This window comes from Gallus gallus, chromosome 4, assembly GCF_016699485.2.
Source record: "Gallus gallus isolate bGalGal1 chromosome 4, bGalGal1.mat.broiler.GRCg7b, whole genome shotgun sequence".
NCBI lineage: Eukaryota > Metazoa > Chordata > Aves > Galliformes > Phasianidae > Gallus > Gallus gallus.
Genome location: NC_052535.1, coordinates 53,609,121 through 53,625,842, shown reverse-complemented (window position 1 = coordinate 53,625,842; position 16,722 = coordinate 53,609,121). Strand labels below are relative to the sequence as shown.

Below are 16,722 nucleotides of genomic sequence, written 5' to 3'. Positions count from 1 at the left end.
AGTCAAAGGCAATGGGAAATTGTACATCTTTGTGGCTTTTATTAACTTATTTCCTTTACAGCAATATGCTGTAAAACCAGTAATATCACTCTTTCTAAACTCAAGAGTGTTACTGTGGTGCCCTCAGCAATCTCGTGGTCCTTCTCAATGCTTAGTAACCACCAAATCTCAGCATATAATCACTCCCTTCCACATCTTAATACTGAGGATATTGCCACAACTTGCTTTTAAATGGTGACTTCGGGTTATATTTCACTTTGTTCCTGGATAGTTTAGAAACTGGTGTTGGTGAATTCTGTTTAAATGGCAGATAAAAGCAAAGGACCAAAACTATTGCAAACTAAAATTTCCACCTCCTGCAGGCACACAAACTTTTGAAAGGTGATCAATACTCTGGCACACAGTATCAGAGCAGTCACTCCAGATAAGAGAAAATGGTAGAGGAAGGTTTCAGAAGTCAGCAGCTTAAGGTAACACGTGCTAAAACAACAGTAATGCAGACACAAAGATCAACACTTTTATAGTGAAAGAAATTCAAAGCATTCTTCCATACCAGAAAATAAAATAAAAACTGAGCAATTCAGATTTGATTCTGAGCATGAACAAAAACTCAAACCAGACTGTGCTTCTTGCTGAAGAAAATCTAATATTTGTTACTGGACTCACAAGCTATCATGCATTGTTTGGCCCCCACGTCTGTATAGACCTTTCGAGATAGTAAAATGCTGAGCATCTTTTTTCAATTTGAGATGCATTTTGATCTATTAAATTCCTAAGCTGCTCACTACTCATTGGAATTACGACTAATCTCCAATTTATTAAACAAAACTCGTGGCAACACTGCTTGTTCAACCTCCTGCTCTGTCAAACCTCTCTCTCTTTCAAAACTACAACCTACACAGTGGAACAGGATTATATATAGCAGTGATACAACTAAATAGTTGGAATCCCCTTCAGCTTGAAGCAAACAGCAGTAGTGACTCATTACATTGCATTAAAAAAAGGGGATTTCCTGCTGAAGTAAAACACCAATGTATATTACAAAAAAAAAGAAAGAGAGAGCAAGCTAAGAAAAGAGTAAGAGCCCAGAGATCCATTAGGGAGGTGAAACAAGGAGAGCACAAAAGTTTCAGCTGGAGGTTTTTGTTTCAGCTGGAGGTACAAGAACCAAACTAGACTCGTTATTCTAAAACTGAAACTAGAAGACATGCCGATGTTTGAGCCTTCACTCTGAAAACCAGTTGAGCCAACACCAGGCTGCTTTCACCAGTCAGCAACGCTCCTGCAGTTCATCGCTTCATCCTAGATTCTGGCAAAGACAGAGCAGCCCTGTGTCACCTATACCATCGAATCTGGCATAGAATTCTAGCCTTCATTTCAAAGATTGTGCAAGACACAGAGAAATTGATTATCAAGAAGCAAGCCATTACCCAATATCTGGGCTCCTTTCCATGACTCAGGGCGAAGTGGTCTAGCGCTTTCAGTAAATACGAAGTTCACATTTGCAATTACTGTTTCTAGTAAAGACAAACTCCTCCGCACAGTGAAAGTAGGAGGGTGGTTACGAACTACGTGGGATGTTTCGTATGTAGGCTGTGAGAACACGGGACACCTTCTGCCTTGAATATGAAACAGCAGGAGATAGGGTTTTTAGTAACTGACTGCCAGATGAGCAAGATTCCCACAGAGCGCTGGCACATCAGTATGTGTGCACTGGTGTCACAATGCTGGGAGGCAGATCCCCAGCAGGTAGATGATAAAACCAGGGGCTATTCTGCCACTGAATCACAGTGCTTCCTCACCAAGTCATGCCGTCTACTGCCACTCAAGAGACATAAGAAACTTGTACAGCTTGCTGCTCATACTGCATTCTGTCCTCTGACAACAGAGGTCATTGCTACAGAGTATGACAATTAAGATGAAAGCAATATGGAGCATATCAACAGCTTCCTTTCTCCAGAGCAGTTGCTGTAGGGAAACTGGGCCAACACTTCCACCGACTTGCTTGTGAAACGTGAGTGACTATTAAATTAGTACAGGTTAAACTCTCCTCTCTGCAAAACTGTTTTTCATTCATAAGTTAGTTTTGAGAATGGCTTTTTATTGGAATGGGCCTTACTGGATTTTTCTTCTAGATCCAGATGTTAGAGACCCCATTTTACTTTTCTCACGCTCATGTGTCTCAGTGGCTGCATACAGAGGAAACAGAAACACTACTAATAGAATCAAGCACATCAGTTGAAGGCATAATCATGTGACTCCACAAAAGCAGAATGCCTCGGGGTGGACAAGGAGAATGAAAAATGGCATGCAAAGGAAGGAGAGGCTATGTTGATTTTTGACAAAGCAAAAATCAACTCAGCTTTGCCTTATTGGAAGAGAATTCATAACATTTTTCTTGAAGACAAGCCACTGATTCCTCCTTTGCAGTCAGCAAAGGACCAAGTTAAATTTACATTCATGGTATTTATAAAAAGACAGATAAAACATTCTGCTAGGCAAGACAGGAACAGTAAATCTTTTTTTAAAATATTGGCATTGTTTTCCAACCACTTTTTGAGAGATTTATTCTGCTACATTTCCCACATTACAGTATCCTCCTTTATAAGCACAGCAACAAATCTGGTTAGAAATTTTCTAAGAAATGATCTGTTTGAAAACAATAATTAACACCACTAGTTACATATTAGTTGCAGAATTAAGTTTCTGATGAAAATGATAAGAGGACAAATACTGTGCACCAAAGGAAAGGAGAAGAGCATGTAATTACTGGCCTTCAATCAGTCAGTATCCAACTTCAGCAACAGCCTTTCCTTTGCCACTCTTCTCAGACACTGGACAAAAACTTCAGCCCCACTTGCAAAGGAGTCCTCCATGTAGAATGGAGCCTCTGCTTCCAGGCAAGGTGAGGCACAGAGGAGTAACTGAAATCTGCTGCCCATTTGCACTCCACTCCATCCTCTGCACAGCTGGGCACCCTGGCCTCTTCACCCACAAGCACAAGACAAGTGGCATGGAGGAACAGCCTCACTCTGCATGCATTGGTGCCTGTGCAGCAAGCAGTTGCTGAGTCACTAGAGAGCAGTACAGTGGACTTTATGCTGGACACAGATCAGATGTATGGCCTGAATATCCATGTGCCTGTCCTTCAGGCAGCATCACACCTTGTGTTCCCAGTTGTCTATCTGCTTCAGAGTTCTGATGCAGCACAGCCTCTGTTTGGTCACTCTTCTCCAGTCTAATATTACTACTTCACTTCTGGAAAACCACTGCCACTGGTTTCAAAATTCGGTTGAAACTAACAAGTCATGCATCTGAAGAAAAAAAACAATTCTCTCCACTGCCTCAGCTCACCTCACCACCTACGTACACTTGGGTTTTGAGCACCTTTGGGAATGGTCTTCTCCAGCTCTCTCCTTCCACCTTACATCTGCCCTGCATCTACAATATGGTCCTGAACCCACTGAACTGAAAGGTCAAGTTCACTGTTGCCTTCAATGGAGCAGAAGAAAAAAAATCCAACACTTGTTTTTCATGACATTCACATATCTCAATGAGAAAAATGGCAACTTTCAGCCTGTAACCTTCATATAGATTACATATCAGTGGAAGTCCTCAAGTTCCCGGAACAACTCTAAGTGGCACGTAGCCACAGAATGTGAAACTGTGATAGACATTACTTTTAAAGCTACTACATTTCCAGATTTCAAAGCTAAATAAAGTAAGAAGTTACTGTCTTACCTGGTGCCATGCAAAATGAAAAGAAATTTTAAAAGCATGCCGAAGTGTTTTAAACTGTCAAATAGTTTCATTTCTTTGTGTGTGTGTGTGGGGAGGGGGGGGACTTGTCTGTAATGTGATTAATGTTTCAAGGAAAAAAAAATAAGCTAGGGTTTTAGTAGCCCAAAGGACCTGCTTATTTCAAGTGCATTAGCTCCATCTCTTTTTGCCTAGAGTGCTTCAGAGGAACAGCCTGATGTGAAGCGCTGTTGCATTAATGACTAGCTGAGTCAGCAAGGTGAGGTTGCTTCAATAGGCTTTATTCTTTCACATTGGGAAAAACTAGCATGGAACAAAAAAATCAAAAGCCAGGAGTCTGTTAATGGAGATTCCATTCGAACTGCTCTTTGCAAGAGATCAGCTAGAGTGTTGTGGTACTTTTTTTTTTTTTGTACCAGGAGCAGAACAAAGTCTGATTATACTGCCAAATAATTCAGAAAGATTAGCAATTATTTTCAGGTAAAGATCACTTATATAACATCAGTTTTAAAAAACAAAACACAGAGAAACACATACAGTATTCTGAGAAAAGATACTTCAGTAAATTTGCTATATCCATTCTGAAACCTCAGCTCTAAACCTGCATCATAGAATCACCATAGAATCATAGAATGGTTTGGGTTGGAAAGGACCCCAAGGATCACCAAGTTCCAACCCTCCCACCACAGGCAGGGCCACCAATCTCCAGATCTGGTTCTAGACCAGGCTGCCCAGGGCCCCATCCAACCTGGCCTTCAACACCTCCAGGGATGTGGCATCCACAACCTCTCTGGGCAGCCTGTTCCAGCACCTCACCACTCTCTGTGAAGAACTCTCCCCTGATATCCAACCTAAATCTTCCCTCCTTCAACTTAAAACCATTTCCCCTTGTCCTACTATTATCTACCCTTTCAAAGAGTTGGCTCCCCTCCTGTTTATAGGCTCCTTTTAGGTACTGGAAGGCTGCAATGAGGTCACCGGCAGCCTTCTTTTCTCCAGGCTGAACAAGCCCATGGTCCCTCCGCCTGTCTTTGTAGGAGAGGTGCTCCAGCCCTCCGATCATCTTTGTGGCCCTCCTCTGGACACTCTCCAACAGCTCTCTGTCTTTCCTCTGTTTGAGGCCCTAGACCTGGATGCAGAACTCCAGATGGGGCCTCAGGAGGGCAGAGTAGAGATGGACAATCACCTCCCTGTCCCTACTGGCCACGCCTCTTCTGATGGAACCCAGGACACCATGGGCCTTCCACTGCTGGCTCATGTTCAGTTTTTCATCTACCAGGACCCCCAAGTCTTTTTCAGCAGGGCTACTCTCAAGGAATTCTTCTCCCAGTCTGTGTACATATCTGGGATTACTACGAACCAAGTACAAAACCGTGCACTATGCTATGCAGAACCTCATGAGTTCACAAGTGCCCACCTTTCAAGTTTATCGAGATCCATCTGGATAGCATCTCTTCCTTCTAACATGTCAACCGCACCACTCAGCTTGGTATCATCACTTGGGTGAAGATTTGGCCTATAGCATAGCAAACCCAAAAAATGTTTAGAAGGAAAATCCAACACAGTCAAAATCTGGCAAGCCCAGTACCATCTTTCAGTTCTCTTCAGTTGCCAAACAGCATCTTGGTTTCGTATTTCATCCTACCAACTCCCAATTACAATGCCATTCCTGAGGTGGGGGACAGCAACACTCCAGACTGATGTAGAAACTTATCATATCCCAGTGTGGAGAGTCCGGACAAGTTTTTTGTCAAATAAGTAAGCATTTGAGTTTATTTATTCTTTAAAGAGAAATAGAAGACTCTGCAAAACATCCCACAAGGTGTCACTAGAGATGCACCAGCCAACAGCCTCCTGAAACACCCTTCCCTATCTTTGCTTCCCGCTCCTTGAAGATGTTACACACAGACTAGAAATCATAAAAACAAAGACAACTGGACAAAAGCATACTTACTTGCACACCTCTGTCACTTAAGATGTGGCCTATTAAGCAATAATTTCAACAACGAATGAACCAAGTAAACACTGATCAACAGGGAGCGTAATTCAACTTAGGCAACAACTTACAATGAAACAGCTCAGAAGTTTGCAGCATGTTTTATGTTTTACAAAGGAATCAAAAGAAGCTGTGTTGCCCCCCCCCCCCCCCTTCCCCCTCCCCTTTTAGACTCCTAATATAGAAAAAGGGTGGAAAAAAAAACAACTATGGGATCTGCCACAGTCCCACATTAGTACTAGTAATGATGTTTTGTCTCATTTTATCTTCATCACTCAATTTTAAACCCATCTTTTAACTCAATGCCTATTGCTGAAAGTTACATTCCAGCACCTAATTTTTTTGTATTATATGAAAAATAATAGCTTATAGCCTTAGCAGGTGCCATGTTTACTCACAGCTGAAGAGCACAGATGTATCATTGACCTAATCACTCACTTGCTCCAGAAACACCAGGTTTAACGTACACCATGTTTAATGACTTACATTGCTTATTGCCTAGCAGCCAATGCACGGTGATTAGTTGATTGTTGCAGAAGTTACTCAACTCCCTATATCCTCACCCCAATGACCAAATTCCAAAGGGCGCTCCCAGAAATACTTGCAGTCAAATCCTATGTGCTTAGGCTATCATCTGTGGGATTCATCCAAGTTGATTTGTAATAGGGCTGTTCTTTATTTCTTTGACAGAATCTTGTAAATGGTCATTTCTCCCTTATTTCATTCTCCACAAGAATTCTCACAAGGCTGAGACAATCCATCAAATCCTCTCAGAGCAACAGCATGCAATGTAGCTGCTAATGAACCTTGTCCTCATTACAGAAACCAGCTCAGGCAGAGAGACTTTTAAAAGTGAAAACACAAAATGGATTTCTTAGCCTTAAAAAAAAAAAATCATCAAAAATTAGGAACATAGTTCTAGCTAGTTTAAATATGAGAAACATCTACATCTTTCTTATAGGCCACTTGCTGGTTTTAAGGAACAAAAAGTTGAGTGTACACACACATCATTACAACATAGACAATATTTAATAAAAAATACTGCAAGTATAACATATCTATACTGTTTCTATTAGCCTGTACACGGTTAATACAAGAACAAAAAATACAACTGGCCTCAATTGGAGTTCAAATGTTTTATCTCCTTGATTTGTACATTGTAACGCTGGCATTCTAGTAGGTTCAAATGCAATCCATATGAAATAGCCACCTTACATTTACCAGAACGAGCAAAGAAATTATTCTGCATGGGTAAGTATAAATAAGAATATTTATTCTCAGGTTTCTTGTATTTTATGCAGAAGTCATTCCACAATAGCTTAGGGTCATCTATCAAAGAAATAAAGCAGATACCAGTAACTGCAGTGTAATTGCTGAGAACAAAACCTCTAGGAGCATTTGTAATTACTAAAATATATTAAAAAAACAACAGGAAGTAACAAGGTGGTTACTGCAAAAGCAGTAGATGTAATTTTGTGGAATCAAAATCATGAAGTGGAAGCAGTATTGCCCATAACTGTTCACCCAGAACAGCTAACTGTGACAAACTGAAATAGCATTTCTTTCCAACAACAGTCAATCAAAATTTGTCCTAGTAAGACGGAAGATGCCTTTACTGCCAGCTATGTTTCAGTCTCTGTTTCTACTTGATGAACTAATGATGCTTTCTTGATATTTTCCTTTTCAAGTTCAACACTGTGTAAGGTGAAAGAAATGAAACCTGATATGCTAAGAAAAATAGCAGTTCTGTAACACGCCTCTTAAAAGAGTGCTTTGCCTTTCACGTGACTGCCACCTAAGTCTTTTCAAAATAGGTGATTACTGTAAACTCAGCAAGTTCATCTGCCTCTTTAGTTTACTTAGTCATGAAACATTTTTTGTGCATTTTAATTTTAATAAATGTACTTCTTTCCTGTGCCATACCACCCAAGACTTTAAAAAGTTACACATTCTCAAGAATAGAACTTCTCATTCCTTTACATCCCTCAAACACATTTTTGGCACTTCTACCTATCTTACTGCGACTTGAGCCCTCTTTCCTTCAGATATATTTCACTTCCATAGAATCTCAGTCACCTTTTATTATGCCCTGCTAAACCTCCCTAAAGATCTATCTGAGGCTTAAAAGCAGCCTCCAGCTGCTGCTACCTTAGTAATAGTAGGGTTATCAGAATCTGTTGTGCTCTGGACCATCTCCAGAAACTGGGGCAAAACTTACTGAGAATTGGCTGTTCCACTATATACCTGTGGCTCAGAGATGCCTTTTTAGTTACTTCTTCGGGGACCATCTCATACACAGTTTGCCCCCAAAGGCACCATGGTCCTCATCTTTCCTGTGACTTAGATGTGCAGGGAACAGGCCAGCCTCTCGCAGTGGGGGACAGAGAACATAAACAAGCATCCAGCCTGGGAAGAGGACTCTGGGACAGCATGCTAAAGGAGCAGCTGCCTATAAGAGCTACACAAGTATGAGCCAGAGACTTCGTTTTAGACCTACTTCAGCAATAAGATCTTGGACAGACATATTGACCTAGACCATTAGCTGATCAAGATGCAAAAACAATGTTGACTGGAAAGATGGAAACCTCATTAGTAGACCTACATGCAGCCAAGGGACAGAATAATGATCCTTTGCAAACTGCAGACCTGACCAGAGGCCCAAATGCAGCTGGCAGTACCAAGAAAAGACTAATAGAGTCTATGGCCTATAACCTCCATCAATCTGTAGTTAAAGACTCCCAGCATAGTCACTGGATGCTTTCTTAATTATTACTATTTTTGAATCTTATTGTACTCGGCTTCAGGTCCTGAGGGTAGCTAAGACAGGCAGGACAGCTAAGGAAGTGATGCACAGCCTGCCTTGCCTTATACCTTCTATCACTGTCTGCAGTCTAGCTATCACATCAAGCTCAACCCAGCTGCTTTTCATCTCACCCCTAATTCCTGGAATTATTCAAGGTATAGTTACTATCAGAAACAGCCAAACAATTAATTAAGAAAAACATTATCTCAAACAGCTGCTTTTACTTATGCTCATGTCTTTCAGTCAGTAAGACTGCCATAACAATAACAAGTACACCCACAGCACAAACCAAGTCAAAGTGCCGGCCTGTATCCCTGTTTAGGGGTATCTTCCACGTAAGGCCAGGAGACGACAAATCCAGAATTATTTCTACCAGCTTCTGTGGTTTCTCAATATCTTCCAGAACGTCATTGCTTTAGTAGTGTTTTTAGAAATATCATAGAAAAATATCACAAAAACCCCAAGGATGAAAATAAGGAAATTGTTTAAGAAGTTATTTGTCATATGCAGCTCTCAGAGGGAGCTGAAACAACAGACCCAGCTTGTATTACTCCTATGAGAGAAGAAACCACCCAACCAATGCATTTGGAAGCACCATCACACACACATTTTAACACTTCTCACGTTGTTTCTTCCTAATATTCAATTCTCTGGAGAAGGGAGCGCTATCAAACCGCTACCATATCCTATCAAATACGTATTTTCAAAAGCTCCGATCAAACCCTGTCAGAGCTGAGTGAGCAGGGATGGCCTTTGGCATGCAGCAACGCTGCCATCTACAGCCTGAGTTGTGCCACAACACAACCATTCAGACTTCTGTAGATGGATGGGACTTTTTCGAACGTTTCTGCTACAAATCAAGTCTGAACGAGGACGCAGCTTTAAAATGACGTTTAGTAGGACATCTCGTAATACTTTAGTCATGGAGACACTTCATATTTTCTTGGTATTCGTTTATAGGCTGCATGGTCTCTAAGTCTCCTCAGTTACAAACCAAACAATGATACTTAACGTTTTGGGAGGATTTTGGCGCCTAGCAGATGTGTCTACGAAAGCCACGTTTGAGGTAAGAGGCAAGAAACAAATGAACATGAGATTTCCATCGTCACACATCCACAAGACTCACAGAAGAAAATAACTGACCTTTTTGTAAGTCATAGTTCAGGTGTTATTTTTACAGCCAAGGTGGACATTAAGCACTTGTTATTTGAAGCGAGAAAATCATCAGTTCCAGTGCAACTGGCACATTTCTGAGAAGCCTCTATCTAAATTCCTACAAACTGTAAGTATGCAAAGTCAGATTCAGAAATAACAATATACAGTACAGTCAAGCTACCTTGAGAACACTGATAAGCACCTGGAAGCTTAAGCTAATTCAAGGCCAGGTGGAAAGGGAGGAAATATCTTCTGTTTATCTCAATAACATCAAGTACAGATGATCTATTTTACCACAGGGGCCACAACTTCATCAGTGCTGCCTGACTTGGTCCATGACATGTGTTACTGCACATTTATCCATGTTACCCCCATCCCACCTCCTTCACTGTCCTGATGAGGCATTCGAGGCCAGGCCTCATGGGTTCCTGGGCAATCTGATCTAGTGGCTGGCAACCCTGTCCATGGCAAGCAGTTGGAACTAGCTGATCTTTGAGGTCCCTTCCAACCTAAGCCATTCATGATATGATGGCCACACCCAGCCCTGATATCAAACACGCCTGACAGCTACATACACTCTTCCAAGTGGAGAACTTTTCATACAACTTGGTATTTTTTTTTGTTTGTTTTTATTTTTATTACCTAATTCTATTTGTCTACCTCAGAATTTCAACATAACTGCACATTTTCATGCCAAAAGACCGCCTCCATCTAAGTACAAACTTAGTATATACTTCTTAGGACACTTACCTTAAACACAGCTGTATCCCTTCCTCCACATGTTCCACAAACAAATCCATTCCACAGCAGAAAGCATATAAGCTGTAGCCTAGCCAATAACCTTCCCAGCATTCACACTGGGAGCCCTTCATCACACCTCGGTCAAAGGCTCTACTTCAGACTGTGTTGCAAATAGTGGTCATTCAGGTTTGGTTTATGGTAGAGTTTCTGTTCATCATAAACTCTACTTCTTGCTCTGAAATCAGCAGGGATTTTGGTACTGACATTGTCCACTGGCAGCTGACTATCAGTAAGCAGAGGGACAAGTCTGCAAGTTGTCTTTTTGTAAAGGTTTAAGAATCCTTCAGGCTGCTTTCTCAGCTTCCCAAACATGATCTCAGAAGCAAGAACTCATTTATGATAACCACTGAAAGGAGTACTGAAGTCAGTAAAGTCGTGGAGGTATAACACAAGTAAAATATACCTTCAAGACAAATTTTGTTAGATAGACTTCATGGAGTTCATCTGGAAGAGTCCAAAATGATAATGAAGAAGTAATGTTAAAGTAAATTAGTATAGATATAGATATTTTTCTTTTATAGGCAGATTTTTTTTTCCTAAAATTGCAGGCAAGTTTGCTAACGTAATTTCATCAGCAAGTATTTGCCTGCAAAACAACTGGCTTGCACAACAGTTAAAATAAAGCACCTCAAAGTCTTTTTCCCCTCAAGTGAGATGGATGCAAAAGTCAATGCACTTCTGCTTTATTTATTCAGCAAAGAATTCATTATTCATTTCTGGAAAATACAGTTTAACCTAGCCTAATTTTTGCTTTAATGAACTGCTGAAGCAGAAAGTTAAATTAAAACAATGCATCTGTGATACTACAGAAAAACTAAGTCTGATTCTGCAGCAGGTAATATACGTAACAGTAGAATATTTATGGAAGTTGCATAAACTGAAGTAGCCAGGATACCAATTTCAAGAGGGAAAATTACAGTGATACACAAGCAAGACCCTGACAGCCTTCTTGTTTAGACAAGACATAACAAAATTGTTGACATTATGCCTTCAATTTTAACTTATAACATTAAGATTTTGTTCAATGGAGACAAAAATAGATACAGTCTAAAAAAAGATATATGTATATAGATTTGCAATGCTACTCAGTAGATGCTACTTGCTAACTTGGGGTTAACTGGATTATACCACACCAAAAAAATAATGAAACATTGATAAGGGTAAGATGGACTGGGACCAGAGAGATTATAAACCAGTGTAATTCTTACTACAGGGGTATATTTTGGATGAAGAGGGAGAAGTTGTGGTCAGTGCGTGTAAGAAACAGGCTAAGGCTTTCTGAATGTGAATAAGCTTTTTGAAATCAAGAGGCAACCTTCAGCAGTTGATCTTAATTACATGTTTCTATCCAGATGTTTAATAAAAACACCTGTAAAAAAAATCTGGCCACAATTAGCAAGACAAGATGTTGTCTTAGAAATGGACAAGGCTGATGTGTCAGTAAGATTACTTGAATCTTCTTCATGCAACAGATGTCTTTCAAGCCTTCATTTGAGCTTCAAGTACCCCCACAGTGCACAGACCCAAATTCTAGAAGTTTGTTTGCACCCCTACTAAATTTCTAGAAGCTTATTATGCAGGCATACGTTAGCTGCAGATATCCTTAGACCATCTCAAAAACAAGGCTTACAGGGTAGGATTTCTGCTGTAAATTGGCTTGATTTGCAGGACTGTTGATCCTTATTTCTACAAGTGAGAGAAACCAAGTTTTACTGCTTTGTATTGACGGTGTTTTCGTTGTACTCCTTGTTGCAGCTGGAAAGCTGTGGAGGGATATGTGTTTAAGCTCTCATGATAAACTATTATGTGACTCTGGAGGAGAGTAGCCTACTACATTTGTAATTTATTCCTGCAGATGTTCCTATTACAGAATTACAGTGCAGTCAGTGAATCCAAATTAAGCACTTTCACCATTAGTTCTGATCCACCAGCTTCATCTACAGATTCATGATATCAAATACCTTAAACACTAATTTATTCCAGATTTGATTTTTGTTATTGCTACTTATTAAATGCAGGCATAAATATATATTTTTAAGCAGACATTCAAAACTCTATAAAAATGGAAGCTTAGAGAAGTAGTTTTGATCACTGCAGCTGCTTACAGACAAGTCAGAAAGGAGAAAACTGCCACTCTTGGCAAGACAGAGGGGAAAAAAAACAATGAACAAAAAAGACCAGAAATCCCCTAATAATCTCATGCAAGCAGCAGTAAGCAGAAACTGTTAAAGACATTATCACTTCCTAACAACAGGACTAGAGATAGCCATTGAAACCAGAATCTATAACAGCACTGAAGAACATCTACGTAACTTTTGAACAGGTCTTCATGTATTAGTAGTTTCAAGAACTAGAGTAACTTGTAATAGATTTTGAACTGAATAGTAATAGCATGGATTCCTTCTTGCCTCAAGTCACCAAAGGCGCTTCTAAAATAACTTCAAACTGTTAACTCCACTGGAGCTTCAACAGAGTGAAATAACGATGCCCAGAACTTCCAGCAAGATCTCCAAAAGCCAGTTTTGAAGCATCAAAGCAGGACTTCTGGTATAGACAGAATAAAGAAATAAAATTAAAAATGTTTTGTTTCTGAAGGGCTATAAGCAGTTCAAACCTGTTTTGTTTGTGGATTAAATCTGTTCATCAGACATAAGCTTTAAAACACTGCTATTAAACAGAAACTACAAACACCCCACTTAGAATATTCAATGAAAATGTGCCTTGCAAAACCTTAAAACAAGCCTGTTTCTTCTTAGCAACAAGCTAAGAAGAATGCAGGGAATTGATTCTGTCTCTCTCCTTCTCCATCTGTTTCAGGAAAGCCTTCTCCTGTTCTCACCGGGCAAGTTTAACACAATCCACTTGGGTGGTTGCTCTTGATGCTCTGTCTTCACCCTGAACAGAGCTCCCACTATATTCCACCACTTCCTTGCAGAGGAATACCAAAGGGCATCTTGCACTCTTCCTATCTCTTTGTCCTGTTCCTTACGATGCTGTTCAGTTTCCAGAATTGCTCTCTAACGTTTCTGAATTTTCTCAGTTACAGTAATACTGTCTACCCTTTTTAAATATTCACACACACATATACAGAAAGTAGAGCTTCTAGGTCTCCTCCTTTCGCCTACTTGGTCCTTTGCTTTCTAGACAAGAATAATCTAGTTCCCTATCTCAGAGCTCTTTTCATGTTCCTCCCACATCTTAGGTATCCCCTCCACCCTACTGTTTAAACAACTTCTACCATTTTGCAAGCAGCATAACAGATGACCTTTATATATTTGTTAAAAATTTAATCAGCATACAGAAAGGTCAAACACATCACTCGTCCCTGCTGGCACGGCAATCATGAGATGTGAAGAGGGAGGCTGCCTCCTGTTACTCCTTGGACCAGACCAATACTCAATGTTTTCTAATTGCTGTCTTTTAAATCTCATTATTTCCCTCCTCATGCCTCATAATTTGATTTTTCCTTCAAGTTCACAAGTTCCTATTTCTCTCATAGTAAGAAAGAAATGCAAACAAAATTGTAGACATTTTTCTTCATGGCTTTGCCAGACACACTCTCAGCTCAGTGATTTTTTCAAAGCTAAGCCAAGAGCGCATATCAGTACTTCATGTAACTAAGCCTTGGACAGCTGAATTCTGGACAAGATTTATACGTACTTAAAAGTGCTTTTCAGCTGACCATCTCTGCTTTGCTCACGTCAGCATTCATTCACCTTCTGCTCTGACAGCTCCCTTTCATTTAGGGCATGCTCCCCTTTAAAACCCCTATCACCATTATTACCTCCTAAAAACAGATTTCTAATGGGTATTCTACTAGAGCAAAACAGCTTCAGCAAGAGACTGTTATATTATTAGCTACCTAATTTCAACTTAAGTTTTTCCTTTTTGACTGAGGACAAGCAACTTGCAGATTTGAATTCTACCTACAAACTTTATTATACAAATTCATTTTGCAAAATCTCAATAAATATCCAGGCAGCACTCCCCAGAACACTAACCATAATCCAATACTTTACATTATCATCTTCAGGACTGTTTTTGTTTGTTAACTTCTTTGTTGTTGTTGGTTTGAGAGTTTTAAGAGTTGTTTTTGTGGTTTTTTGCATTTTCTTTCAAGGTTGTGGATTGGTGCATTGGCGGCTTGGCTTTTGTTGGTGCTTGTTTGGGTTTCTTTTTGAGAATGTGGCCTGCAATGCTGTGAACATACAGCGCCAAACTAAGGCATGCCATCTTCCCTGTTACCATTTGTAATGCTTGCTTGGGAACAATCAAAGCCTACTTGAAAAAAAAGAAAGATTCATGTTTAAGAAGAACTGATTCCAGCTTTTACTACACAGTTACAAATCTGATTGCAGCACCAGGAAACTTGGACACAAACCATGAAAAGTTTGGCCACTAAATTAAGATAGGGACTTAGAAACAAGAATTTTACCCTCATGCTATGTTTCCAGATCAACTTGACCAAGGAAATCCCAACAAACTCATTTGGAAGCAATGCTACAATTGGATGATGCTGTGAACAGATTTTTCTTGTTTAGGTATTTAGCACAAATAGAACCTTAAAGTCAAAACACTAACTGTGGTATTTGCTCTCTTTAGTAGAGTATGTGTTAAGATATAGATTACATAAATTATGGCTATATATCTTCACGTGCAAACTCTACTGTCAGAACGCTATAGCACTTCTGAAAGGGGGTAAACACCAAGCTGCAATGTGTTAAACCACTTTTTGAGGTAGCTCCAATAGCAGCGTCATACAACAAAAACTAATAGAAAGCAATCACCACTTAAAATAGTATCTGAGAAAAATCTGAGTGAACTTAATATAATAATGAAATGCAGCGTTCGATTTTACTGAGCTGGTATCTCAATCACACCAGATATCCCTCTGAAAATGAGGTAATTGCTTAACTGCTACTTAGGTCTTCCTTCCCAAAACACAGCTAAATAAATTCTGTCCATCAGCTTTTTATGATGGATGTTTCCATGCATACCTTTGCAGAATTAGGTACTCATATTGCAAGGTCTTCCACAAAAGGAATATTTCCCTCCATCTGACTGCAAAGCAACTGGTGACTCGCTTCAAAAAGAAACTATTAAGAGCAGATGCAAACATTGTCCTCATTTCCCTTCCCACAAGCCATACTCCTAACATACCAGTTGTTGGCTGCCTCTTCCAGGTTCTGCATCTTGCACTGTTACCCTAAGCACTGGCTCTACTAGCATTCCAGCCAGTGCTGCTTGTCCCACAACAAGGGCCAGTACCTCAGAATCAGTTTCTCCACCTGTCCTTTTCAGGGACAACACTTTGCAGCCCAAAGAACCTCAGTTCAACATTAGATAGGCCCCTCAGATTCCTTTATTAAGATCACCTGATAAATGACTGCTTATCTTCATCAAATAACTAAACTCCCCATCCTCATTTACTTTCTACTCTCAGAAGGAGATGAGGAGAATACAAAACAAGGCAAACAAACGTAAATGAGAAAGCTCGTGGATCAAGATGAAAACAGGAAGAGTGCTTACCCATTGGTTCTGTGGGTCAGTTACTCCACTGCCAATAGATTCAGGTAACGAGTTGCAGCACATGGTCAGCACACAGCAGTTCCTCTCTGATCACTCCCCTCTGTTCCTACTCTGCTGTGGCTCCTCCACAAGAGCAGTCATTCAGAAAGCCATGGCTTTCCAAAGGCTGCAGAGAGCACCTCCTGACCCTAGTGTTCCCTCCTCTGCTCCTTACTCACTGTTTTCTCCTCCTCTCTCCTCTGATGTTTCCCACCCTTCCTTAAACATTCCTGAGGCACTGCCAAGTCCTGCTGAGGGGTTCAGCCGTGCCAGGTGGCTGCGCCATTGGAACCAGCCATGTTTAGCACAGCAGTCCTGGCCTGTCCTCTCAAAGGAGCCCTGCAGCCCCTGCTAGCACCTTGACACAAACCCCAAACAGATGTTTACTAGTAAGTGAACTGTAAACAGAGCAGACCAGACACCAGACACCCTAAATAAAGAGATCAAGCTATGGCTCTCCTGTATCTATTTAAATACCAGCCCCTCATAAAACAGATTGAATGCTCTCATCAGTAAGTGCTGTGCTAAGTTGCGTCAGTTCATTGTGCCACGCAAATGTGCACACTCAAGCACCGTGCCATGTGCTCAGATCCTCTTCCATGAAGCTTCAAATGGACATCTCATGGTCTGCATCTAGATG

The 16,722-nt window shown here is 40.4% G+C and overlaps 1 protein-coding gene across 17 annotated transcripts in view; it reads right to left on the bottom strand.

The window, feature by feature from the left end:
- TNIP3 (TNFAIP3 interacting protein 3) overlaps positions 1-16,259 on the bottom strand; it is a 78,717-nt gene extending 62,458 nt beyond the window's left edge. For 13 of the 17 annotated variants that reach the window (XR_005859316.2, XR_005859315.2, XM_046940406.1 and 10 more), the window contains exon 1: positions 16,044-16,259. Coding sequence is in view for 11 of the 17 variants with exons in the window: in XM_046940406.1 (XP_046796362.1) it covers positions 16,044-16,106 (63 nt within the window). In the remaining 6 variants the exon portion in view is untranslated. Of the gene's footprint in view, positions 1-1,430; positions 1,546-2,774; positions 2,968-16,043 lie in introns of those variants that run through there. The other 4 variants (XM_046940411.1, XM_046940413.1, XM_046940410.1 and 1 more) reach the window with 2 other exon arrangements.
- Between the last annotated feature and the right edge of the window lie 463 nt (positions 16,260-16,722).